This window comes from Miniopterus schreibersii, assembly GCF_964146895.1.
Source record: "Miniopterus schreibersii genome assembly, chromosome: 18".
Taxonomy (NCBI): Eukaryota; Metazoa; Chordata; class Mammalia; order Chiroptera; family Miniopteridae; genus Miniopterus; species Miniopterus schreibersii.
The window spans coordinates 29,197,859-29,225,793 of record NC_138121.1 but is presented as its reverse complement, the minus strand read 5'-3'; the positions used below and the strand labels follow the sequence as shown (position 1 = coordinate 29,225,793).

At 51.3% G+C, this 27,935-nt stretch overlaps 1 protein-coding gene across 3 annotated transcripts in view; it reads right to left on the bottom strand.

Annotated features, from left to right (window-relative positions):
* The window catches only part of ACSF3 (acyl-CoA synthetase family member 3), a 67,310-nt gene extending 57,652 nt beyond the window's left edge, over positions 1 to 9,658 (bottom strand). The window contains exons 1-4 of one of the 3 annotated variants that reach the window (XM_081119977.1): positions 9,571 to 9,640; positions 9,207 to 9,262; positions 1,623 to 2,327; positions 27 to 182 (exon numbers count right to left, since the gene is read on the bottom strand). In XM_081119977.1, the coding sequence (XP_080976103.1) occupies positions 27 to 182; positions 1,623 to 2,288 (822 nt within the window). In that variant the 5' untranslated portion in view covers positions 2,289 to 2,327; positions 9,207 to 9,262; positions 9,571 to 9,640. Of the gene's footprint in view, positions 1 to 26; positions 183 to 1,622; positions 2,328 to 9,206; positions 9,263 to 9,570 lie in introns of all 3 variants that reach the window. The other 2 variants (XM_081119976.1, XM_081119978.1) reach the window with 2 other exon arrangements.
* Between the last annotated feature and the right edge of the window lie 18,277 nt (positions 9,659 to 27,935).

Sequence of the window (27,935 nt, the reverse complement as noted above, 5' to 3'; positions counted from 1 at the left end):
CCGCCGAGAGCTCATCTGCAACTTACCAGCTGGGCGCTGAACTCCGGGAGCATCACACAGGTGGCTCCCACCCAGAGTGGACAGAGCAGCTTGTTGACCACGCCATGGACGTGGTGCAGAGGAAGGACATGAAGGATCACATCGTCTTTAGTCCACGCCCACTTGTGGACCAGCCCCGTCACCTGAAGGACAACAGCACAGTCTCAGACAGGAGGGAAGCCACCATGCAAATGGAGGAACTCAGAGGGGGTCGCCCCAGCTGAGAGGAGGAGGCGGAGGAGAGAAAGCTCATTCTTTTCCCCCATCCTTAATGGCATCTACAGGAGATGGTAATGAAATGATGAGGTTCTGACTGAGGGTCTGTGGTTAACCCACTTACCCCTACGATGGAGAACAGTCACACAGTCAGGGGCTTCAGTCAATTTGAAAGGGTCTTTGATTTGGTGTCCTGTGGCCTCTGCAAACACTTTTGGTGGCTTCCTCCCAGGTGGTAAGAGGTGCAAACACTCTTGGTGCAAACAACTCTTCCCCCCGGCGGTCAGAGGTGCAATTTCAGCTCTGACAGGCCCTGTGACTTGGAACCTCACCAGAGGCCAGTGCTGTATGCAGCTGCCCAACCTCTGATGCCTGTCTGAGCTCCCTGCTGCTTCCAGCACCACCTTCAGTTCAGCCATGAAGGAACCCAGAGCTGGGTGTTCCAGGCATATCCTCAGCTTTCCCTGGGAAGCAGTGTGAGACTTGCCCATTTGAATCACCTGAAGTCACCAGTGAGCACACCTTCCTGCATGCCTCAGTGACCGCTGTGTATAAACACATGCGAGACAATCACTCCCCTTAGAAATACAAGTGAAGAGAGAGTCTCTCCAGAAGAAAAGTACACCTCCTCCAGGAGGTAAAGGTAATATACCAATCTTGCTTCCTTGCAGCCAGCCTGGATTCAGCTTACCACTAACTCACGGGACTGAGTTAGTCTAAATGCAATGGCACTGACCTCCTTCCTCTAGTGGTTTGAGTTTCTGTTTTATTTTATTGCTCCTACTGTATAACAGTCTTTACTGTGCATTGAATAGTTTTTTGGAAGGCAGAAAGGTATAAATGACAGATAAATAACGTGGCTGGGGAGTTTTGCAAAGATGGTAACTAAAGCTACAGAACACAAAAATAACACCCAAGACACATGCACGTGTCAGTTCCTGCATTCAGGTTTCACAAGTAAGCCCCCATTTTCGGTGCTGATCACATACCCTGATTATTTGCTTTATGGCTGATCTCTGAAAACCACCTTACCATCATGTCCTTCATATGCCCAAACCTGTCCTTCACATGCCACACAGCTCTGGGGGAGTCCCTCAATGGATCTGTAAAGCTCTCTACACTTGAGTGCTGCATCCCCTCAGCCCTTTCCCAGGAGCTGTCCTACATGGTTTAGTGGGACTGTTGATCACATGGCATTGAGGCCTTTTACTGCTGCATGTTTCAGGTGGGGCTGGTAGGATGGTGACAGCTATGAATGGCCCTACAGAAAAGTACATGACCACCACACTATCCCCAGCAGCCATGCTCTAACTGTGTCTATAATTGCCTGACCCCTCCCAACAGTGGTGGCCCACGCAAGCACTCACCACAGCCCTGATATTGTGATGGGTGCTCAGGACACCCTTGGGCCTCCCTGTGGTCCCACTGGTGTAGATGATCATGGCACCCCGGTCTCTCCAGTCTCGTTCCAGCACCTCCCCTTCCCTGTGCTCCTCAGCCGGCCCATTGTAGACTGCAGGTAGGAGAGGCAGGAGTGGGACCCCTAGCTTCCTGACCACTGGACTCAGGAGCTCCACATATTCCTGGCCAGCAAGAACCACAGAGCTGCGGGAATCCTGGATAAAGTACTCCAGGTCGGCCTGGGGGTGCTTCCTGTAGAGAGGGACAGCGATGCCACCACTCATCCATGAGGCCCACTGCGCAACCACATAGGAGACGTCATTGGAACACATAAAGGAGATCCTCTCCTCCCGCAGGTCCTGGCTGGCACACTCACGGATCCTGCAGATCTCCTGGGACAGGCGGAGGCTGCGGTAGTAAAGGTCCTTGTATGTGTGGTGCCCATGTTGGTCAATGAGGGCAACTCTGTCTCCAAAGGCCAGGGCGCGGGTGAACACTGGGGCGCTCTTGTCAGAGCGGGCTGCCAGGGCTACGTGCAGAGGGCGGCTTCCTCCATGTCTTAAGGGAGCCAGCTGGTGGGAGGCCACTGCACAGACCAAGCGCTGGAAGGACATCACCATGTGAGGCAGCATGGCATCAACAAATATCAACTTCGTTTCCCTGGGGCAGGGCTGGAAGAGGAAGAGAGGACGCCACATGTTACTGTGCCTGACTCCGTCCTAACTCACCCAAAGAAGATTTAAAATACTCGACCAGACCAAGTTGGCCTAACTTTCCATCATAAGGTAACATCCTAAGTAGGAAATGCTGCCTCTCACCACATATCACCTTTGGAATTTAAATGTCCAACATTTAATCTCATTAGTTTAAGGATTTCAAAAATATACAAGGCTCTAAAACAATGAACTAAACAATGAACTGAACTGAGGAGAAGCACACAGAATTCAATGCACTTGTGGGGAAAGGGAAAAATTCCCCTTTCCCTCCTCTGGTTCTTTTGGCTACGCAGATAATCAAATCAACAAGAGGCAGATTGAGAAGGGAAAATCAAATTTAATTCCATGTGCACGGAAGCCCCACATATATGAGAGTCAGAGACCCTGCATATGTAAGAGGCTCACACACAGACAGGGAAAAATGAGGCACATATGACGTCCTGAGCTAAGGATGAGGTAAGGTGCTGGGGCTTCACAGGGGAGGAAGGTCATTGCTGGACCATAAGAGCCAGAGAGTCAGTAATTAGAAGTTTGCCCTGCCCTATAGACAGGTCAACAAAGGTTATCTCTGAAAATCTCTCTTTACAGGTAATTAGGAGATTCAAATTCCTCTAGATTGTTACGAGAGGAGGGGTGGGAGGGAGCAGAAGTTTTTCTTGAACTCACAAGGTCTAAGTTGCCTTTAGCTCAAAATAATGCATGTACCACTGAGGCACATCTTGGGGTAGCTCATTCCAAACCCCCACACACTTAAGGTAAATTCTGAATAATGGTTTTAAAAAACCTGAGCCTGGAAAAAGACTAGCTAAGAGGGGTAAGTACTAAGGGCCACTAAGCAAATGTTCTCTCCATCAGCAGGCGAGGCCGGACTCCAGGGATCCCCACATAGGCTCAGGGCTTGATTCTGCTCTCAAACGCTTCCCCAACGACGAGCACTTGGGAGCCTAGTGACGTGCAAGGTCTTAAGTAAAGCAAGTTCACGTGTTTGAAGAGTGTCCATCTGTTTTTCTAAGCTGAAACATAATTCTGCCCTCTCTCTCCCAAAACATAATTACTAAATAATGACCAAGATGGTCAGCAAGAAGTGCGAACTTGCTGGGAGGGGCTGTCACCAGCTGACTTTCAACTAGAATTCTTTGGAGTCGGAGAGAAAAGAGACGTGGGAAGGGGCCCTGGTCAGTCCAAACCTCCTGCCTTCAAGAGCAAGTCTGACTCTGGGCTCACGTTCTGCTCTATGACACTTCCCCACAGACAGTCCTGAGAGTGAGCTCACACTTTCCAAATCGCTTCTGCATTGATGGCAGTTTATGACTGAAGTTTAGCTCAGTTCAAGAGATCAGGAACCCACCTGCTACCCTAGACTTCTTACTACCAGCATAATTGAAAATGGGTCCCTCCCAGTGCCAGTGCAGCCTATTAAGGTTAATAACCATTTGCCCTGGTTTGAAACTCTCAATTTCACAGCTCCTTCAGGAATCACTCCTCTCCATTACAGCCTCTGGAAGCCAAGAAGGGTCTCTGTTCCTCCCTCCCTGAGTAACTTCTGGCCTCTGCTCCCCTCTCAGCTTCAACTGTGGCTCTGAGTCAGAGCAGCAACTGTGACAGGGAGCTGAGGAGTGGACCAGCTGAGTTGTTTATGAAGGGTGGGGGCAGGCACAGAGACCCCAGAGAATGCTTCTGAATGCCAGGGGCTGACAGGATGCCTTCCAATGGGCTACCCAGTAACATTATAGAATAAAAGCTGTAAATCTCATCTCCCTCCCAGGCCCTGAAAATCAAGGAAGGTCAGGAATCACCAAGCAAGTGGCCCTGCCCAGCAGGAGGCGGCCCAGGCTGTCCCAAGGCTGGCTCTGCCCTCCTCAGAGTTCTCTTCATGTCTTCCACACCCTGCCCACACAGTACTGCTCTGAGGGATCTGTTTCTCCTGGGCTCAGCATATTTTCCCTGACAAATCCTCACTTTTCTCTCTTTCATTAACTTGCGGGGGGGGGGGGGGGGGGGGACACGACAACGAATGTGCTATTGTTTGTTATATGTATGTACTAAACAGTTTTGTTTTCTGTTCTTAATTTAAAACAATAGATTATACACAACACTTTGTAATTACCTAACAAAACAATCAAACTCCACAACAAGAAAAATGGCTGGAGCTATGATTTGTACTGACACCCTCAGTGTGGGAAATGGGTTGCGCTGATTAGCCTTCTTGGCTGGCTTCTCCTGCAGCCAGGGACTCCTGGTAAGATAATCTCCCAGCCTGGCCAGGTGGGAGGAAATCCCACACTTCAGAGACACCCCTCACTGCCCACAGGGGCTTCATGCAGAAGCCTCTCAGCTCTGGCTGGCTGTTCCTGGGTCCTGTGCAAGTATTCCTTAGGCTCTAGGGCCTTTAACAAAGTTCAATTCCAAATAGAGGCCATCTATCAAAAGCCAGAGTGTGTCCTAAGACTTCTCTGTGCTCTGCTCTCCACACATGGTTCAGAGGCAGGTTCACATCTGGTTTTACACCCTGGATTTCTGTTACTATAAAGAAACCTGACATACTGTAAGAAAACAGCTAGGCTTGACCAGAGTAAACAAGAAATGAGATAAACATATGCGATACGCCAGTTTCAGAAAGCCAGCCAATGAAACGCAAACCAGGGCAGCTTTAACATGTTTTCTTTTCTCACTTCTAGCAAATTCATCTCTATTTGCTTGGGCGGGGGGCAAGGGGGGGATGGAAACGGGGACTAAAACAAAGAAAATCTGCAAACGGAAAACAGAAAATCTACTATGCGGTATTTCTGGGTTATGGCTGAGGCCAGTTTCTTGCTGGTGAGAGCACAGATGTTCTAGGGGTGCTAGTTTAAAGTGATGGCACTTTCTGGGTGCTAAAAAGCAGAGTATTCAGGCAGCCAAGTGCTGCTCACACAGACACATGGTGACAGTCTCGGACCACGAGCTAGGAAGCAACTGCTTCTCCCACCCCTCTCCCCAGAAGACATGAGGGGTGTTAGATACAATGCCACAACTACAGCCACCAATATCAACAGGACTCTCCTTTCTTCAAGACCTACTCTCTGGGGTCTTAGAGAAAAAGCATCTCCCACTTCATTTCTGCCTCATTCCCCTGGGGCACCAGGAGCTGCACCATGCTGGGGGAGGGGGATAGTCAGCTTGAGATAGAAAACTGGAAAACGGCTGACCACCCTCCCTCCCTAGCTAGGGCCTTGATTAAGGTCTGGAAGTGGCTATAAATGCCCTGTGGGCTGTGAACGGATGCGGTGAAAGTCATAGCAACAACTCCAAGGGAAACATAGAGGCCATAAAATAACAGGCCTGAAGCAGTGATCCAAACCCAGGCGTGGCTGGTCCCACGAGTGTGTTATGAGCTAAGTGGTGAGGAGCCTCAGTGATGGGGAGCGCACTGAGAGAGGACATCACATATTAACTCAACAGTGTCTCACAGGCCGCCTACAGGGCTGTCCCAGTCTAGGTGAGGCCCATGGCATTGACTCATCCATCCCAAAAGGTACTTCACAATCACTTCAAAATGAGACATGAAAATAGAAAATGTGGGTCCTCTGTTTCATGGTTGTATTTTAAAATGTAGCCTAAGGCCCTGGCTGGTGTTGCTAGGTGGTTAGAGCATCACCAAAGAGTTGCAGGTTCGATTCCCAGTCAAGGGCACATACCTCCACTGCAGGTTTGTTCCCCGGCCCCAGTTGGGGCGCGTGCAGGAGGCAACCAATCAACGTTTCTCTCTTCCCACCTCTCCCTCCCTCCCTTCCACTCTCTCTAAAAATCAATGGAAAAAATATCCTCGGGTCAAGATTAACAACAACAAAAAAATGTATACTAAGAAAATAATCAGAGGTAAATATGAAGATGCACATATGGGATGTTCATTGCAGTGTTATGCATAATATTGAAAAACTGGAACCAAATTAAGTGGCCCAGAAGAGGTCTGAGGAAATCGGCATATACAAATGGGGTGTGGGGGCCACGGCCTGACTGTGGGTGGCACAAGCTGACTGGGAGAGGCTCCCAAGATACCGCCCAGGGAAAAAGGATGGTCAGAGTTAAAAAGATTCTAAGTAAACACTCAGATGTTCACAAGGTTTCAGGGCTACAGGTGATTTTTGTCTTTTTCTTAGTGCTTCTCAATTTTCTCCAACCTTTTTACAATTATCACGTATGACTTTTGCAATCAGACTTAAAAAGCTTACTAAATGTCATTTATTTTTTTAAAAAATGAAGATGTTTCAACTTCAGCATTTTTCTTCTTTTATACAAAAAAGAAACAAAAACAAAAAATGTGCTCTGGATGGTGGGTCTACAGGGTGTTTCTAACTGTCTATAGCTCTTTAATTTCTCAAAATGATAGAGGTAAATAAAAATGAGGTAACAGCATTCTTCTTTTTAAAATCCTTACCCAAGGATATGTTTTTATTTAGAGAGAGAAAAGGAAAAAGAGAAACATCTATCAGTTGCCTCCGAACAAGCCCTGACCAGGGATCGAACCCACAACCTAGGTATGTGCCCTGACCAGGATGGGGAGCGCACATCAAACCTGCAATCTTTTTGGTGTAGGGATGATGCTCCAACCAACTGAGTCATCTGACCCAGGCATCAGCATTTTTCTTTCAATTAAAGCTACTGGTTCATAAAAGGTCTATGCAAACAATGAAAATAAGGTTTGACAAAAGTGGTTCAAATACATGCTGCGCTAACGATGAGCACCAATTAGGTCATGCATCTGTAGCAGCAAGAGACCTGGATGCCCCCCACCCCGCATCCCCTGCCATCAAGTCTCTGAGTGTCTGGGAGGTGGCAATACCTAGTTGGGTTCTGCACAGGGACAGGCATGAACCCGACAGACACAGTCCTGGCCTCTAAGCAGACTGCTCCTGAAGGCAGGGCCTCCTAGGGGGAGCAATATAGCTAGAGCTCAGGGTAAGAAGGAGCCAGCAAGCAAACATGCAGAGAAGGAGACGCAGGTGGCAACTGTAACTGTGGTCATACCTGGGTGTTTGTGGAACAGATGCTGACAAGTGGCCCTGCATGGTGCTCCCCATGGAGACTCACAACAAAACATCTTTTAATTTGGGTAAATACTGCCAGAGTAGCCTCCAGAGAAGTTACACTAATTTATTCTCTCACCAAACACATAGGAGCATGGGGCCACCAACCCTTCAAAACAGCTTGTCATTCAGGTATGTGACCCTGAAACACTCCATCAAAATTCTTTCAATACAGAGCTCAAATGTTCAAAGCCATGGGGATTGGGCCCTGCTTTGAACAAGTTTAAAAAAAAACAAAACAGTTCAGGAAAGATGTCTGTGTCCAGAACACTTCAGGTCCAGAAAGACTCTAAGGAGGAGAGCCCCCAACTTCCAAACACAAGGCCTCCTTTAGTCATGAGGCTCTCCATCACCCCCAGAGGCATAGCTACCACCAAGTAAATGTAATTTGACCATGGTTTTCTCTGTTTCAATTAGCAAACTTCATAAAACTTCTCTTAGCACCCTAATGAGTCTTAGATAACCAATGTCACTGCACATCGATGTGAAAGCACAGAAACCTGCATTCTGGTGAGACAGGATGGCCTCCTCCTGGAGGACATGCTGTTTTCAGATTCCTCTGGAAGGCAGGAGCCCATCCAGAGATCCAGCAGAGACTGCTGGGTGTTCTAACCATCCAGGTTCTTGGGTCAGACCACCAGGGCACATGGACTTCTCAGAACCCTCACTCAAACACCAGGAAATTCACATCTTTTGGTTAAGAGGTCAGATTTTAGAGTCAACACAGACACAGACTGGAACATCCTCCCTTCTTCCTAGTTTTCTTCACCTGTCTAAGCCTTCAATTCTCCACTGACAGACAGAGTAATAACAAGACATTGCATGAGAGTTCTGTGAGAATGACCTGGCACACACCAAGGGGGAAGCAAGTGGCTGCACGCACCATCCCCATCATGGAGCTGCATGACAAAAATTACCTGATAAGAATGATACTTCCATTCAAATGAAGGTGGCTGGTTTCAAAATGAATAAAATGGCACCTGACTGATTAACATCACCCAACCCCCCACCCCTCTGACCCTGAGTTTAAAGTGGACCCCAGCATTTCCTGTTGTCTGCTGCCTGATGAAGGGGTAAGGTGGGAGAAATGGACTGCACTCTCCCTGCAGTGGAGAGCATTTGTTTCAACACTATGCCTGCAGCTGGAGGGAGGTTGTTTTCAAAGTTATATTTTTAAGTAACAGACATTCACACTGCATTCATGAGTACTACATTCAAATAAAAAAACCAAAAAGGAAAAACACACTTAAACCCCCATCCATATCAGCAAGCAAAATACTATTTTTAAAATGCCACCTGGAGGGAGGAAGCTTACCACCATCCCAGGCCTACAGTTTAATCTACCAATTCAGTCTACCTGAAGAGGGATTCTGGGATATGGGGTGAGAGCAAGGAAGTCTCATTTTACAGCAATCACAGCAGAGACTGTGGAAAGATCACTAGACTCTCAGGTTTCACCCCGGGAACCTCCTAGGGCCCCCTGAAACCCATTTGTTAATGCCTGTGCTTCTGGGCCCAGTTTTGCCGCCCCTTGAGCACGGTCCATGCCTAACCCCCAACCACGAACATCTCCCCTCCCCCGCGGGGAATCAACAACTCCCCAAACACGTGATTCCTTGTTCCTATATCTTAAGTTCTCACCCTTTCCCTTTTTGGCAAACTCCTAATCATCCTTCAAAGCCCGGCTAAATATGATCTCCTCTTTAAAGTCTCCCCTCTCTCCGGAAAGCTGCCTGCTCACAAAGCCTTCAAAACACCTGGCACTTACATATTGCTATGTTTGTTTAAAGATGAACCTGCCCACAGGTAGTTCAAGGATGATTTCTGCAGGCCAATGAGAACAGAAATGGATTTTATACATAACAAATCAAGTTTCCCTACAACAACTGCTAAACGTGGACTCCACTACCTCCAACATCCTTCCGGGACCACTGCCCGGGGAGGGACCCTGCCCCCCAGCACCCGGCATGGGGCGGGGCCCCTCCACGTGACACGGGGTCGCAGGAGGAGGGGCTGGGACGCGGCGGCTGTAGCCTGAGCAGCCGAGGGCCCGGCCGGACATCTCTGGCACTGGGGGAGCAGGAGGAGGCGCCGGCCTGGACCGGGAAGGGGGGCAGGGAAGCGGGCTCTACCTCTGACGGCGCAGTTTCCCGCTCCCGCTCCTCCTCCTCCTCCTCCTCCTCCTCCTCCTCCCGCCGGGTCGGAACCGGAACCGCGGCTGCGCGCGCACCCCACGTCCGGTGCCCAAGCTCGTCCCCCGGCGCGCGCAGCGCCACGCGGCGGGTTCCGGCCGCGAACGTTCCCGCGGTCCTCCTGTGCGGCCCCTTTGCACCCCAAGTGAGGCCCACGGAGCGGGAGTTATTTGCTTTGAATCTCCCTTAATTTAGTACCCCAGGTGGACAGCACAGCTTTAGACCAAAGCGTCTCAAAGTCAGAATTCACAGCGGGCCGATGAAAACGCACCTTGGCCCCAGCCCTGCCTGGGGCCGGGAGAGGCTGCGGGTCAGCGGCTCCCTGGGCGTTTACGGGGCTTGGAGCCTGGATGCTGACGCTCAACTAGGCTGACTGATGTTTACCTTACGGTGCAGCGAAGGAGAATGTGCACAGCCAGACGCAAAAGTCCATTCAGTTTGAAAAGTGTGTTTTTTCCCCCTAAAATAAAAATAACATTTTGACATCTTTGCCGGCAAACAATAAGCACAAATTGCCTGTAGAACCGCATACACAGTTTGTAGCAAGTAAATTTTCTCCGTGACTTTCTTTCTCTCAGGTGATGACTGTGAAGGAGGCAACTGCCCTGACCTTGGAGAGCCCCAGAGACCACTGAGGAGCCTGAGGATGGCTCTGTTGGTTTTGTGCCTGGATCTCAGGGAAGGTTGTGGTATTGAACATGGGTCCAAACCTGAACTTGTGGGGCCTTGGCTGCCATCCCCCTGGGTGTCATGCAGAAGATATGAGTGTGATTCTCTGATGTAAATCAACAAGATACTCTAAGGACGTTCCAACATAAAGGAGGTCTTGGAGATTAAAAAATGCAATAGCCCAAGAAAAGAAGGGATGAAAAAATCTCCTAGAAATAGAACAAAAAGACTAAGAAATGGAAAACAAGAGAGGAAAGAAAAGCAAGTGGGTCTGTCCAGGAGATCCAATATGAAAAATAGAGTAGTTTTAGGAAGGGAGAGCAGAGAAAACAGGAGGAAATATCGAACACATTCAAGAAAATTAGCAGAACTAAGGGGCATGAGCTTCTGGGTTGAAGGCCACAATGTGCCTGGTACAGTGAGGAAAAGTGGGACCACAGCAACTGAGCAAATAGCATTGGGGTATTCCAGAACACAGGGGTATGGAAGATCCTAAACTGCACACTCAACATCCCACTGGGATGCCCAAAAGAGTCCATCACCTGACGTGGCCCCACCTGAATTCGGGATCTTCCCTGTTATGGTCTGAATGTTTGTGTCTCCCTAAATTCATATGATGACACCTAACCCTCAATGCAATGGTATTAGATGGAGCTTAAGCCATGAGGGCCGAGATGCCATGAATGGGATTAGTGCCCTTATAAAAGAGACCCCAGAGAGTGCCCTGTCCCTTCTGCCATGTGAGGAGGACACAGAGAAAAGATGGTCATCTAGGAAGAAGTGGCTCTCACCAGACACTGAATCTGACAGCACCTTGACCTTGGACTTCCAGCCTCCAGCACTGTGAGAAAAAATGTCTATAAGCCACTCTGTAGTGTCTGTTACAGCAGGCCGAGTGGACTGAGACAGTTTCCTACACAGTTGCCCACAGCCTTCCCATCTCATCCATCATTCCTGGCGCTCAGTCACACAGATTCCTCTCCCTCCTTCCCGCCTCCCATCCGGTACTGTTGGCCTTACCTTCAGAATCTTTCAGAAGCAGCCACTTCCCACCATCTCCACTGCAACCACCCCAGAGGGCCCTAGGAAACCCTTGTTTCACATCCAGATTGCTAAAATAGCCTCCTCTTGGTCTCCCTAATTACCACCCTCCTCAGTCTGTTCCTAGCACAGCAGCTGGAGTGGCCCAGTTAAAACCTGAGTCAGATCCTAGCTTCCTCACTGGCCCTGTCGCCTACACTCCTGGGGGACCTGCACCTGACAGATGGGAACAGTCATCCTCAGGAAGGCAACACTGATGGGATATCTGGCGTGTTTGCCCTATGGAAAGGAGATTTGAACAGTTGAGGGAGAGTTTGGGCATAGGAGAGAAATACATAGAAAACTCAAGAAAAAATGAGGTGATGGTGAAATACTGGGAAAACAGAAGATGCGCAGCAAAGGCAAAGTAATCGCATTGTTTTAGGAGGCTCCATTCCCAATAATGTTTACAGAATGACAGTAATGTAAACATTAACATGCAAACATGGATGTTGATCTAACCGAGTTTATGGTAGACTCTGGGAGGGAGGGATGGGGGCACAGGAAGGGTGTGGAGTGGAGGGCAGGGTGCAGTCGGAGAAAGTGAACCCGGATGGATTGTCCATCGCAGGAGCAAACGGAAATCAAAACGGAGGGCAGAGGAGGCTACATAGGCACGTGGAGATAAATATTAAAAGAATCGGTTGAAAGTTGGTGCCTCTGGTGATTCGAAAGGGGAGGGTGGTTCCTTACACTGTGTGGATGTATAGCTGGGTGTGAAAACTAAAACTAGACTATGAAATACACTTTAAGAGGGAGGGAACGAGGAACTGCTTTAGGGGTGTCCATGCAGATGTGGCTCCTCTCAGCTGTCAGACAGCTCCTGCCCAGCACCATCACCTTGGCTGCACTCTTGCCTCTGGTCCCCTAAACACTTTAAGAGAATTCTAAGGATTTGCGTTCCACCGGACGCACAATGGGAAGAGGAACTGGATTACCATCGGCATGCAAATCCTATCAGCGTGCCTCCAGCCCCTGCTGAATAACACTGGGCTCCTGTGCTTCCACTGCCTCCCCTTGGCCTCCCAGAAGTTCCAGAGACCGACAGGCCCCTGAGTAGGTAAAGTGTGTCCCCAGGCATGTTCCAGGCATGGGCATTTAGGTGGAGCCGTTGCCCTCCTGTAGCTCACATGCTCGTGGGGGGAGAAGGGTGAATTAAAGACAAACAAGTAATATGCCGTGCGATGTATATGTCATGGACTGAATGTCCCCCCACCTCCCCCCCAATTCACATGGTGAAACTCAGCCCCTTAACGTGATGGCGTTAAGCGAGGTTTTTGGGAGGCAATTAGGAACAGACGTGGCCATGAGCGTGGAGGCCCCAGGATGGGATTAGTGGCCTTATTAGAGTCCCGAGAGCGTGCTCCTCTCTGCTCTCCAGCATGTGAGGACACAGCGTGGAGGGACACCTACAGGCCAGGAAGGCGGCTCTCATCAGACACCAGGTCTGCTGGCACCGCCATCCTAGACTTCCAGCCCCCAGAACTGTGAGAAATAAGTATCTGTTGTTTAAGCCCTCCCGTCTGTGGCATTTTGTGTTAGCTACCTAGCTGACTAAGAGGGTAAGTGCTATGAAGGAAAATCAAGCCAGGCAAGGTGATGGAGAAGGCTGTCAGGCACAGAGGTCCCGGGACCCCTTGGAGGAGGGGCATCCACTGGAGCAGGGACCTGAGGGCAGTGAGGCCGTGAGCCATGGGACTCCCTGGAAAGGGGTGCGTTGTATCCGTTGCACAAATGAGGAAACCAAGGCTCAGAGAAATTATGTCATGTGTCTATGCTCACACTCTACAGAGTGACAGAGCTGGGATTGGAACCCAGAACTCCATGTCCTGCCTCCCTGCTACATGGCTCTCACCTTTTCATGGCTGCAAGACCAAATAAACAAAGACACCTGTGCCCCGTGCTTAAAATCAACCTCTTCCCCATACAACACTAGACCAGCCCCTTCCATAAAGAATAAATCATTTCCACAAGCTGTATCCTCAAAGGTGTTCAAGGCAGTGTTATTTATTATAGCCCCAACCAGGAAACAACCTAAGTATCCTACTACAGGCTTAGGAAATCTGGAAATGCGAAATAATGAAAGGTAACGTAGTCATTAAAAGGATAATCATGAAGCTATGTAGAAACACTAGAATTGCATATAGCTATCTGTGGTTGAATAAAAACAGCATAGAGTAATTTCCTAAATTCTGCAATATAAAAATAAGAATACAGAATTATGTGTGCACTAGGATCTCCCACTGTATACTTGAACGAGTTCTAAAGGATAGCATGAAAAATGGGAGCAGTTCTCTTCACAAGACACAAATTCCCAGATCAGATCGCTGCTAGCTCTGCCTCATGAATCCATTTTCCCCATCACCTGCATGTGCGGTTGGGGGCTCGCATGGCCTCAGGGGCCCTTCGGTTTGGTGGGGAGCTGGCCCTGCCTGTAAAAGTGCTGAAAGCCATCTTGCACCTCCTCGGCTTAGAGCCGGGAGGCCCTTGTCATATAGAGATGAGCCCACTGGGCTGAGCTTCTCACTGCCCCTTGACCCTTCCAGAGAGAGTCCCATCTGTTCAGGACCTGAGCTGCAGTTGGATCTGACCCTTGGAGGAGAGGTGCCCTTGGGAGGGAGCCTTGCGTGGGTGTAGCCTCTACGCTGCTGTGTGGCCCTGGCCTCTCAGTCTGCAGCTGCTTCCAGCTGGGAGGCCCCCCACAAATGTAAGGGAGCATTGTTGGTGGCCAACTGCTCTCATCTATAAAAGGGGGTAATGACAGCACCCACCTGAGGTCCTAGCTGAATCCTGCTGTAGGAGCCAGGACACTAAAGCTGTTCATAAATATGAACTGCTGCTCCTCTTCTGCTCCTCTCCACTGCTGTTATTATCAGCATCCGTCTGGCCAGCCCCTCAAACAGAGAACCCAGAGCAGGCGCTGGTAAATGGGTGCTGAGGAATGGAGGTGGCTTCTCCGGAGGCAGACAAGAGCGGCTGCGGTCTCTGCGTGGGGTGGATGGCTTCCGCCTGCCCCAACAACTTAAGCAGAGCTCTGCTGCAGTTCAGCCTCGCCCTGAAGACTCCCATCCACTCCCAACCCACAGTGTTTTCCAGAGGGAATCCTTGCACTTGGCACAGAGGCAAGTAGGAATCATCCCCCCCCCCCCCATTCCCTTTACACCTCCAGCTTAATGAGCCCAAACTGCTCGGGGCGTCTGGGTCACACCTTTTCACTTGATTAAAGCAAAACACAAATCTGGCTGGCAGCAGTCTCCTCACAAAGGGAGCTTCTGCAAACTGTGAACACATTACCTTCCCTCTGCAGGCTCTCACACTGCTAGCTGAGAAGGGGGTTTGATGGCGCTGAGTCAGCTCAGAAAGCACTTGGGATTTTCTAGTCAGCTGCAGCCTGGGGAAGGGGTTACAGACCCCAGGGTTAGAGTCAGGCAACACCTGGGTTCTGACCCTGCCTGCAGCTGCCAGTCTCCGAGATAGCCGCGGTGGACCCCGCCTCCTGGTATCTGTGCCCGCATGTAGTCCCATAGAAACTAAATAAGACTGTGTCAACAACAGGGTTTTGAGGAACGGTAACTTCTGGGTGAGGTGAGAAACAGCATTAAGCTTTCTCCTGGCTCTCTCTAGGACCACATGCTCTGATGGGGGCCCAGCTGTCATGTTGTGAGGACACTCAAGCAGCACTCTGGAGAGCCCAGATTGGGAGGAACTGAGGATTCCTGCCCACTTTGGAAGAGTCTCCATCAACCCCGGTTGAGCCTTCAGATGAGACAGTGGCCTCTGCTGACATTCCAGCTGCAACCTCTCAGGAGGCCCTGAGCTAGGACCACCCAGCTGAGGTTGTACCCAAATTCCTGACCCACAGAAACAGTGAGATAATAAATATTTATTATTTTAAGCCACCAAGTTTTGGGGGTAATTTGAACATAGCAATAGAGAGCTGATACACTACTTCTTTAAGTTGTAGCTGTGTGATTTGGAGCAAATTAATCTCACTGAGTCTCAGTTTCTCAACTGAAGAATGCCTACCTCTGATGGATGTTATAAAAATTAAATAAATATTTCATGTAAAGCTCTTAGCATGGTGTCTAGAATCTAGCAAATGCTGAAAAATCACTATGATAAACATCTAAATAAATATCTATATCATAAGAGGAAAGGATCAGGAAGACCTAGGTTCAGACAGATGGGTTCAAGGACGGCTTTGTAGACAAAGCAACATTTGAATTGGTTCTTGAAGGATAAATAGGATTTGCACACAAGGAGAGGGGAAGAGAGGGCAGGCAGTGCCTGCTGTAGACAATCCATGCTCAGTGGAAACTTGGGGCTTGAAGAGGTGCAATGGGAGATAAGACTGAGAAGGCTGGCTGGGGTCATATTGGAGTTCTGGAATTAAGGAGCCTAGAATTTACTTTGTGAGGAGTGGGAAGCCACTGGAGGATTCTGAGTCAGCAATGGGAAACTGGAGGGAACCCCAAGGTGTGGCACTTCATGGTAAGGCCATGTCTGGTTCTTGAGGCCTGCACAGCATGTGGGAGGCTCTCAGAGAGCTTGAACTTGGTCCTGTGTACTAGCGCTTTTCACAGTCTACCACCCCGAGGACTCAGGGCTCTTTCTGTGGTTCGGTGAGGTCAAAACCAGCTGCACAATAACACTAAGACGCCACTGGTTTTTTTTCACAAGTAGACCTTTGCGTTGATGGTGCAGACGCAAAGTGGGCACAACAGTAGCTGTCCAAACTCAGTCAAGGCCGCAGCCCTGAGCTGTGCTCATGGTCACTGTGTCTTTCACGCTCACACATACAAAGAAACACCGTTTCCCCTGAGACTGTCCTTGATGAGGCAGCAACATGATGGTTCACATTAAATCTCAACCCTGAGTAATCATCTTTTTAAACCTCTTCTGTGACAAAATGGGAAATGCACATAAACCAGCTCTCTTGCCCTGGTGATTAATTTTATGTGTCTCCCTGACTGGGCTCAGGGATGCCCAGCTGGCTGGTCAACTTGATTTCGGGGGTCTCTGAGAGGGTGTTCCTGGAAGAGATTAGCATTTGAATCAATAGACTGAGTACAGATATGCCCTCCCCAAGGTGGGTGGACCTCATCCCATCTGCTGAGGGCCTGAAAAGAACAAAAAGACAAAAGGGCAAATTTGCTCTCTGTGTGAGCTGGGCGGCCCATCATCTCCTGCCCTCCTGCCTCAGAGCTCCTGATTGATGGGCTTTCAGGCTTGGACTGAATTACACCACTGGCTTTCCTGGTTCTCCAGGTTGCAGAGGACGGGTTGTGGGACTTTTCAGCTTCCATGCATGTATTTATGGGATGCACACATATGTATGGTCATGCACACCCCTGCATGGACACATACACGTGTGCTGGCACGCGTATGTATGACGCAAACGCATGCATGTCATACATGCATGTATGGGTGCACTTATATGTACCAGCACACACTTAACAGGGACATCTATGAGCCTCTCCCCATTGCCTTCCACCTACTTCTTCCTTTTATGCCCAAGGCCCACATGAAGGATACGAGATTTCAGAACCTGATCAGAACAGCTGCTGGCCTGGACTTGGGGAAATTTCTGCAGCAGCCTCACACCTTCCAGGCTCAGCCCGTTGGCACCTTGCAAAAGGACTGAGCACCACCAGATGTTCAAGCCTTGACCAAGAGCCATGCAAACTGCGGGGACGAGGCCCTGTGGCTAACTTCCTTCCCCGAGGTGTGATAAACAAGGCTGACCATTCAGGACTGACATCACAGATGTGGACACCACGGGGAAGACCCAGCAGGACAAAGCAGCCCCCAGCGCGGGCATGCCACGGCCCCAGCTCCCTGCTGGCAGCGCCTCCCTCCACAGAGCCTGGAGAGGTAAAACTGAGCCAGTGTCTTCAGGCCACCCAGTGCAGGCTCCTTGCACACGGTGCTGCAGCCAGCTTTGGAAGTACTTCTAGAGTGGCCCTGACCCACGCCAGCATGCCATTTGGGATGTGGCCATTACTTCAGTAACTACTTGTGGCACACTGGAAATTCAACCTGTTTCCAAACCCTCCTTCTTCCCACCATGTTCCTCCTCCTCCTCAGGCCCTCTAGTCTTCCTCTGCTGTCACCCTTGAGCCCCAACCCATCCCCACCACATTCCACATGCCTCTCACTGCACAGGGCCATGAGTAAGTGCCAAGGCAGACACGGTGTCTCCTGTGAGGGTCCCTGGCCGAGGCACTGTCTGCTTCGTGGCACTGGGGTCCCTGGGCACGTTTTACCCCCTGCAGAGAGGACAGCTAGTGCTGCAAGGCCGATGGAACCTGAGGGCCCTGAGGAACCCAGAAGAGTTTCTCGAGAAAGGAAACTTTACAAAATTGTGAGGCTGTTTCTGGGCCAAGGAAAATCTGGAGCCAGTGACAAGAGGGAAGTTCCTGTGAATCTAGATGTGTGCAAACCAGATGGCCCCTTAGCCTCAGAGATGAGAGGAACGTGTCCTCACTTGGCACTTTCCAATTTGCAAAACTCTTTCCCAGATGCTGAGCCACCTGAATGGACCTTCGCAGCATTCAGAATTACTGCTACCTCCACAAAAGGCCTGAGAAGGGGGTGCCAGGAGGGGGCATGGGGTCTGTCTGGGCACAGTGTAAGATCCTGTGAGTCACAGTCTGGCTGAGTTTGGAGTGTCTGAGAAGTATGAAGCTCATTCATTCATTCTTCCCCTCAACCTGTTGGCGGGGGATGGGGTGGGGTGAAGATATGTTGGCCCTAGAAAACCATCTCATCTGCAGAATGTTTTGGGGATGCCCGTGCCCAAGGGCTGAGGGGTGCCCACTCACCAGAGGTGGGTCGGAGCGACCAGGGCCCCTGGGCCATAGGCTGGGACAAAGGGAGTGAGCTACTAAGGGGAGGGGGGAGGTGCATTAAATGCAGTGAGGTGAAACCCTGAAAATGAAATGGGACAATTGTTTTTTAAAAATAAAAATGATCCTAAGAAGGAGTAGGGAGGCCCCAGGAAACTGGAACCAGGGCTGCAGGAAGAGGCCAGTGCTTCTGCTGTCTCAGAGTGGGATGGGGAACAGAATGGGGGTGGGGGCGCTTCTCCTCTTTTTGGCATGTTTCTCCCTTTCATCCAGGGCTCCCAGAGTCTCTGAAAATGGGCGTGTGTACAGAGCAAGCTGCCATCTGGATTCGTGCAGTTCAATGCGGACTCTCACCCTGAGCCAAGGTCCGAGGAGAGGTTGTGCAGAGCCTCACGCGCCCCCTTCCCTTCTTCCTCCGCTCTCGCCATCCTCCCTCAGACATGGCCCTGCAGGCCTCCACACAGCAGGAGTCCGGGGAAGCCGAGGTGCAGTGTGTGGGCCTGTGTGCAGGCAAGGCCAGTCTACTCGATCCTTAGTGGTCCTGGCAGGTGAGCCAGACCATGACACCTGGACATCTGGACACCTGAACAACCCCTTCTTCTGCCATCAAACATGAGCTGGGAGCTCCAGGAGGAGGGTAGCGGCTGAGGGATACGTTAGAGGCCATAGTGCTCTGGGCCCAGGAATTTCTGAGGTCACCCAGGACAGAGCTGTGGGGCTGAGTGGCTGGAGAGGTTGCCTGGGCATTGGATTCAACCCCAGCTCCCCAGAGCACACTTACTGTCAGGAAAATGAGAGGCTTGGGAAGCTTCCAGAGGGTTCCATGGCCCAGCTCTGCCACAATCTGGACCCAGCAGGAGGCCCTGGAGGGGGTCCTACCTGGCTTAGGTCCACATTCCGGGCTCAGCATGGGCCTGGGGCAGGAGGTGAGCAGTCCAGCTGCCCACATGCCCTGAGGAGGCATGTTGGCAGAGCTCCTGGCCCAGCCTCCATTCAGCACTCTTGCTGGGGTCTGCCCTCACGTTCCCATCCTGGGGCCTGGACTCAGCCTCCACTTCTGGCCTCCTCTGCTGTTCTATCAGAATGATTTTTGAATTCAGGTCACTTTGGGCTCAGACCCAGTATGGAATCCTTGGAAGAAGCTGGCCATGCTCCATCCAGGCTTCTCCCTGGGCAGCCTTGGGGTTGTGGGGCAAGGTGGCTCTAGGCCCAGTCCCAGCAACTGCCTGCTCCTGGCCCCCAGCAGGTGTGGGCTGTTCTAGCCACCTGCAGAGGCCAGTGGGTGGAGGGGCTGCTGCGCACTGGGCCTGGGACTTCCACAGCCTGTTTCTTGCAGCTTCCCCTCCCCAGGCTCCCCATGAAGCCATTCCAGGAACACTTCTCAATTCTTGTGCTTTTCATTTACGTGCTCCCAGAGCATATTTGCATCCCTAGTAGGGCATCTGGGTTTAATCAGAACGACAGCTGAGCAGTCTCTGCCCCTGACTCCGGGCCATTCTGGAGTGGGCTCTGTGCCAGCCAGTCTGCTGCACAGCCGTCCTATCCTTGTACCCCTCCAGCCACTCCTCTGAGCCTCAGTCTGTCTTCCTGGAGTGCAGGAAGCAGGACCAGAAGGTCCCATGCCCTCCCAGGGCCCTTCCTGTGCAGGATCCTGTCCTACCCCCCAGACAGAAGCTGCTCCCCTTGGGTTACCTGCACTTGGGAGAGAGCACAGGAACCAGCCCAGGAGAATGTTATCCAGGGAGACAGGGTGGAGAAATACTTGGAGGCTGTGTGCAGGGACTGCTGGGCCACTGATTGTCCAGGGAAGTATGGGCAGAGCCCTCAGGGAACTAGAGAAGACATAGGCAGGATAAGGTGACAGTGATGTGGAAAGAGTGACAGTGATGACAAGAGTGATGCCGGTGCCAAAGGTAGTTCACCAAGCTCTAATTCCGGGACTGCATGGGCCAGGTGATTCCACAAAACCACCTGTGCAAACTTCTCAAGCCCACAGAAGGGGCGTCTACAGTTCAGGAAAGTACAGCAGGAAGGCCACGTGTAGTGAGCGGCCAGCAGGGCCCAGTGCCTGGCAGACACTCCTTGTAAAGGTGACACGCGGGTACCATTGCATTAAAGTCCAGTTCAGCCCCATGAACAAAGGCCAGAGAACAGACACATCCCTGGCGGGGGTTAGGGGGAAGAGTGGAAAAGTTGGGAACCCCACTGGCTTGACCTGGAGTATCTGCACTATGGCCTCAGGGATCGAAAGATAGGGAAGCAGACCCTGGACCAGGGAGGAGCAGCAGAGGAGAGATGTGGGTGTTGGGTCCTGGCTCCATCACTCACTGCTTATACCTCACTGAGCCTCAGTCTGTTGGTCTGTAAAATGGGTCCAACGTGGCACCAATTGCACAGTGGTGGGAAGACTGGATGAGAACCTCTGTGGGAGGGAGGCTTGACAGACATTGTTTCTGTCTTCTATCTCTCGATCAAGCAGGGGCCAACTAGAAAGGAGAAGCTCAGGAAGGAGCCAGCAGGAGCACAGTGCCCACCTGATACCCAGCCTCCCAGAGCAGATGACACAGGTGTCCCGCTCCTGTCCCAGTTGATCCTCCAGATAAGAAAGTAACAGGGTTTGTGGCTTTGAGCCTCCCCAGAGGCTGTCCCCTCCCTGCTTTAGCCACAAGGTTCATGGGGAGACCCTCCCCCACAAAAAACTAGGCAAAATTCTTATTGAATGAGCCTCCCCTGGGCCAACTCTTTACCCTTGCCGAACATGCTGCTCCATTTTACAGATGGGGATACAGGCTCAGAGAGGTCTAGCAGCTTTTCCAGGACCACACAGCAAGCCCATAGCAGAGCAGGATCCAAGCTCAGACACTCCAGGAAAGGTCTGGCCTCTGCCTTTGGTGTGTCCAGAACATGGGGCAGGTGCCTGAGGTGCCCTACAAATATTTGCAGATGGCGGCGATGAGGCAGGGAGGGTGTGCCGTGTCCACGTGCAGAGGAAAGAGGACCTCCAAAGGCACTGGGACAGGCCTGAGCTGCAAATCCGGTGAAACCCAGATGTGGAGGCAGTTTATTTGACCAACACGATGATTATGTTTTAAAAGTTTGATTTTCTTTGGGTGGGGTGTGACCTCCTATTCCCCCCTCCCCCCTTACCTCCTGGTCTGCACCTGGCTGTGCCTCTTCTTGGCTGTCACTGCTCCTGGTTGGCGGCTGGTGTGTGTGGGGACGGCAGCCAAGTGTGAGGGAGCCTCCTGTCACCTGCACCTCCCTGACTCAGCCCATACCATACACACATCCTGCCCTCCTAAAAGTGACCAGCACCGTGAGACACAGCGACACAGTCCCCTCACCCCACCCTTCTGTAGGAAGGGACCTTAACCAGCCTTCACACATGCAGAGATACAAGTGTCACAAGGGCAAGCAGTGTGAGGGCTCCCCGAGTCTAGCTGGGAGCTGCAGCTATGAGCAGGAGGGAAATTCCAAAGAACTTCAGACTAGCAGAGAGTCCCCAAAACGTCCACTCAGGAGACCAGCTTCGATCCTGTCTAGCCAGGCTCCAAGAGACCAGGGAGTGATCACCTCCAACTGACCAGGAGGGGACCTGCTTTGGCTCCATAGCCTGCTCTCAGGCCTCAGTTTCCCTTATGTTGAAATATGGGGTTGAATGAAATCCGTGGTTTACCTTTTTAACACATCTCTCTCTCTCTGAACCATCCTCCCTCCAAAAAATATTTTTTACATGGAAGCTCAATATTTACTTATTCCAAATAATATTGACCGGAAATATGTAAACTAGACAGTTGGAATTCCTAGGACCTGGGTTGGAGGACTGGGAAGTTTGCTTGGCCACCCCCAAGGCAGCCTATGAGGGGCCCACGGAACCCTTATTCTCTAGGGAACCCAGTTTGAGAATGCTTACACTGGGTCACACACATCAGACCCTCCCAGCTTGGCCTGGGTGTGTGTGATGGTCCAAGCTCTCCCCAAGGGCTGGGAGCCAATCAGGAGCAAGCCCTGAGTGCTTGGAGAGGCTCATGAGGTCCAAGCATGGTTAATGTTCTGCTGTCAAAATCTTGAAGTGCTTCACACCTTTAAAACAAGTGGCCCAAACTTTCATTTTCAACGGGCCCTGCAGACGACATAGCTGATCCTGCCTCTAGGCCTCGGTTTCCTCATCTGCAGAAGAGGGCAGGGTGAATAGCTGCAACAGCTGCTGTGGGGCTGTGCTGAGTGACATGTGCTGGGCACTGAGAACAGGGCATGGTGCAGGAGTCTTGCCATGTAGACCCTCTCCAGCACTGGGGTCCCCAGACATGGCAGCCGTGTATGTGCACAGGTGCCCTGCTGACCTGGCTGCAGAATCGCCTCTTCCTCTGGCTGGTGGGCAGGTTGTGGGCGATGTGTCTGCAAGCTGGGCAGGGTGGGGCCTCTTTCCCATGCTCCTCAAGTGCAGTCCTTTCAGACCCTGTGCTGAGGACACCCACAGTCCAACCAGGCGTCTGGACAGAACACCAGCCCCCACGCCTCCCTCAAAAACCCACCTGGTGGACCCAACTGACCTTCACCCAGACACCCAGAAATTTCACTTCTCGGTCCTGGGTCAGTGGGGGGACACTACAGGCGGAACACCCCCACGCCCACGCACTGCACGCATCAGCTCAGGTGCAGCTGGGCTGGGCCAGCCTCCAGTAACTTACCACGCAAGATGGGGCTGGCTACCAGTACATGGGGCCAGCTGGGACTGTCACTCCACTCTCATAGGTTTGAGCTGCAGCAGGAGCTGATGGTCTCTCCCCATGTCCCTCCTGATGGCAACAGGAGAGACAGGCTGGAGAAGGGCAGGCCAGGAGCTCCAGACCAGGCTCCTGGGTCTGGGACACCCTCCTCAACCCACTAGACAGAGTGAGTGTGTGATTAGCAAAGCAAGTGGCTCACCTCTACATGCCTTCAAGTTTATGGAACCTTCTCAAAGCAACTACCTGGCCTGAGGCTGAGCCCTCTCACAGGCCATCCTCAGGGCTCTTCAGGATAATTCCCCAAACTCCTGCAACCTTCAGATCTTCCTGGGCACTGGAAGAAGGGCTGTGTAGACCAGAGGGAAAACTCTTCTGTGGGATGTGAGGCTTGGTCCTAGTCAGGGGGACTGTGGACAAGCACTCACTCTCTCTGGGTTGCTACGGGCCCTTCTGGCTCAGGATGACCATGGAGCAATGGCAGGGGACTAGCTCCTTGTAGACTGGCTGTCTAGGGGACATTGGTGGGGCCTCTGGGGTCCAGGCTATCCCTTTGACATTCCTACAGCTAATCGTCCACCCAGAGGTCAACTTGCCCAGGCCTCAGGACCTCGACCCTGCTGAGGGGTGGGGCTGAGCCCTAGGCCCCAGAGGCCAATGGGGTCTTGGGTCTGGTCTGTAGGCAAAGGGAGCTACTAAAAGGACTTTGAATGGGTGTCTTAAGAATAATGGTGGTGACAATGTATGGTGCTCGTGCTTGAAGATTTGTGAAGTTTAGAGGGTGAGAGGTAACAGACACAGAGAAGATACCTGCTTTATAAACATTTTTCCTTGCCCGAGCCAGTTTGGCTCAGTGGTTAGAGTATCAGCCCATGGACTGAAGGGTCCTGGGTTCAATTCCAGCAAAGGGCACATATCTCGGTTGCAGGCTCGATCTCCAGCCCTGGGTCGGAGCCTGTGTGGGAGGCAATCAATCCACGTGTCTCTCTCACATCAATGTTTCTTTCTTTCTCTCTCTTTCTCTCTTTTACTCCCTTTAGCTGAAAAGCAATGGAAAAAGTATCTTCCAGTGGGGATTAAAAAAACAACCATTTTCTCCCTGAATCACCACATGGCCTTCCCTTCCCAAAAGGAATTCATTCATGGGGAAAAGAAAGGAGAAGATTCCCAGACCCCTGAATTGATGCCTGTGCAGGGCGGGGGAGGAACAGGAGCTAGCGTGGGGGGCATCTCAGATGGACCAGCTGTATTAGGACCTCCATTCCCAGCCAGCAGATGAAGAGACTGAGGTTCAGAGACAAACACAGGCAGCCAGTGGGTGGCAGGTCTTGGACTCCAATTGTCACCTTCCCAGGGCCCAATTAGGGGACTGGTGGGACCAGCTGGACTCCTTTGTGGCCGAGAGGTCATGCTTTCCTGCAGAGCACCTGAGACCCCAGCCGTTGGCTGTTCCCCACCCCACCCCTACAGGAAGCAGAGATAACAGGGCCGAGCTGTGGTGGCTTCTAGGGCTGGGTGCTGGGTGCTGGGTGCTGGGGTGGAGTCAGGGATTTGGCTCCTACAGTGAAGCAGTAAGATTCAGAGCTTCTGGGGCTTAGAGGGAGCTGGGGTCGGCAGAATGGCCTGAGTCGCCTGGGAAGCCTCTATGCCCCTCCCCTGCCCCAGGCCCGTCGCTGAGCTGATCACCAGGGCACCACAGGTCAGAGTCAGGGCCTTTGGGTGGCTTCCCTTCCCAGCAGGCTGCGGGTACCCCTGGGTAACACATGGCCCCAGCCCGCGGCCAGCTGGCCTGCTGTCCCGTGACCTAGAGCGGGCAGACTGGGGTGGGTCATGAGCTCGGCTTGATTGCAGGCCAGCCCACATTTCCGGGGCGCCACTGGGTATCTAACGGGGCTGGCCATGCTGCTGGGAAACTCCCGTGAGCCGGGCCCTCCCCGTGCCCAGTCTCCCTTCCTCTTTCCTCTGGCCTGGCCTAGCCAGACCACACCTGGGGCCATGGCCTGCTGCCTGTGCCTGCCATTTTCTTAGCCTCTGCACACTCGGGTCTCTCTCTGGGGGCTCTATGGACACCCCACACCCCAAGGACTCAAGAGTCAGCAGTCTCTTCCCACAAGAAGGGGATGCGGGTTGAAGGTCTCTCGAGACCTCTGCACCCCCCCAGGTGGAGAAGGGAGACTGAGGCCCAGAGCACGGCGAGCACCTGTCTCCAGCTACGCAGGCGGCGAGTGGCCCCGCAGCGATCCCTCTTCAGACGGCGTGGTTGGGCCCCAGGTGCCTGTAGTGCTCGCTGGGTGATGCCACGTGCACCTGCTGCCCGGAGCGGGGACTGCCGCCAGGTCCAGGAGCCGGGACAGGGGCTGGGCCACCACACACCCGCTAGCCTCCGAACCCCGCTTTCTGCCTTCCTTCCTTCCTGAAACCAGAGAGCCACCATCATCTCCAGCCCTTGGGCCGGTGGTCCCAGCCCAATGAGGCTGGTCCAGAAGACCCGGGCCCCCACCTGGGGACCCATCAGGCATGGGGAGCTAACCCTTTAGGGCCAGGGGTCCTGGCTCTGTCCTTGGGTCAATGCACAGCTGCCAGGGACACACTTATACGGGAGATGATGACAGGCTCAGGGTCCCCACATCCTCCCTGGACTACTCAGTGCCCACCACTTTGAAGCTAAAGCTCAGAACTGCCTGCCACCCTCCAGATAGCTTCAGAGGAGCTCAGACTAGAGAGCGACACCCTCCCTTCCTTCCTCTCAGGCCTCTTTCTGTGAGGAAACTTGCAACCCAGCATTTTCAGCTGCTCTCCAGGACCTCGGTGAAATGTTCTCAAAGACCCTTCCTCTCTTTAGCTCCCACCAAGCTCACTCCTTCTCTGGACTCTGCAGACTGGGCCTGGCAGAAACTCGCCAGGTTGCTCTGTGACCATGGCTCCAAAGGCCTCATGCAGGGGACACTTCTCATCCCACCTGTCTGTGCCCACCCCTGGGGCTGCCCACACGCTGGACCCCAGAACCTCCTCCTCAGTCTCTTTCACAGCCTCCTCTCCCCACACCCCGCCCGCCCATTAATTACAGTCACCCCAGCTCCGCACCCCGCTCCTGGGTGGGAGATGCAGGAGGGAGGGGTGCAAAGGGACACAAAAGGAACCAAGAAAATGGATGTGTTCAGTACCTTGGTTGTGGTGACAGTTTTGTGGCTGGATGCATATGGGAAAACTTAAACCATACATTGTAAATATGTGCAGTTTATCACATGTCAATTATGTCTCAATAACGCTGTTGAAAGAATGGTGTCAGTGGCCTGGAGAGCAAACCTGAAGAATGTGCTAGAATGCCATGAGAACAGAAGGGAGAAGACAGAGGACCCACAGGGCGGCACGCAGGTCGTGCACAGGTGGCTGACCTGCCGCCAAGAGCTGAGAACAGGTGAAGCAGAAGCAGCAGGCTGTGAGGGGGCAGAAGGGGACCTTCCCATCTGGAGGGGGGATGCCTTAACTTGCATCTGGTGAAATTAATGAAAGAAAAAGTGACACCTTAGATGATTCTCAGAGTAAAAAAGTGTTTTAAATGTTGAGACTGAAGCAATCATTCTATTAACTTCCAAGCTGAAAACTTTTTAAATGTTACATTAAATTCATCACTTCCTTAAAATAATAAATTCTGAAAACATCAAGGCAATACAGTCAGAGTTTTGAGAGAAAATGATCCTGATTCAGAATTTCACGTAACACCAAGATGTTATCCTATGTGCCAGTGCGAAGACATTCTCAGTTATGCTAAAGCTCAGAAATTCTGCCACAGTGAGCCACAATTTAACAACGAAATGAATGTGGGGCATACGGATAAGGGAGTGGTAGTACTGAAGACCATCTGCAGCAAAAAAATTAAAAATCAAAGGAAAGCCACATAGTCATTATAATGTGAATAAAAAGCAGGATGCAGCCCTGGCCGGTTTGGCTCAGTGGTTAGAGTGTCAACCCAAGAACCGCAGGGTCACGAGTTCGATTTCCGGTCAGGGCCATGTACCTGGGTTGCGGGTGCGATCCCCTGGCCCCTATCGGGGCATGTCCGGGAGGCAACCGGTCCATGTGTCCCTCTCACAGCAGTGGTTTTTCTCTCTCTCTCCCCCTCTGTCCCTCCCTCCCACTCTTTCTAAAAATCAATGGAAAAAATATCCTCGGGTGAGGGTTAACCAAAAAAGCCACCCAATAACAACAAAACAAAAACAACAAAATAAAAAAAACACACAACAGGATACAAGTGGCATAAATCATTTTAAAAGAAAATTGAAAATATTAAAACAAATAACATCAACCCACCGAGTGTTCCTTTCACTGCTGTGCCAATAAAGGGGGGGTGGAAATGGGAGGGGTGGGAGCAGGGGTCAATGCGGGTGAATTTCCTCAAAGCGCAGCGAGAGGATTCGGCTGTGCAGCAACTTAGAGCAATAGGAAGTCAAACATGTTTTTAAAATAAGGTAACTACAGGATAACCAAAAACAGGAAGAATATCTCCCAAGCAGCTAGTGAAAATAAATTAAAGAAAGTATAGTCTAACTGCCGATAGTTAGAAAATGCAGGAAAAAGCAAACATATGGGCATGTGCATGTGCGTGTACACACACATACACCCCCCCCAAACCAAACACAGAACAACAGCCCTAAGATGACAGGAGTGATAAACATATCACTGGCTTGTGCGACAATAAATATAAATACATTTGACTCATTTTTTAAAGGACAAAGCCTCTCAGATTTGGTAAAAAAAAAAAAAAAATCTAACTAAAATCTATAAGAAAAACACCTAAGAGAAAACAAATCAGAAGGGTTAAAATTCATAAGTTAGACAAGGCAGGCCAGAAAATGCAAACCAAAAGAAATGAAAGTTTCACTGTTAAGTGGAATTCCACACACAAAGTTTAAAATAAAAGAGATAAATTCTTATGGATGAAGGGTATAAAATATAGCAAAATCATAACCACTTAAAACCA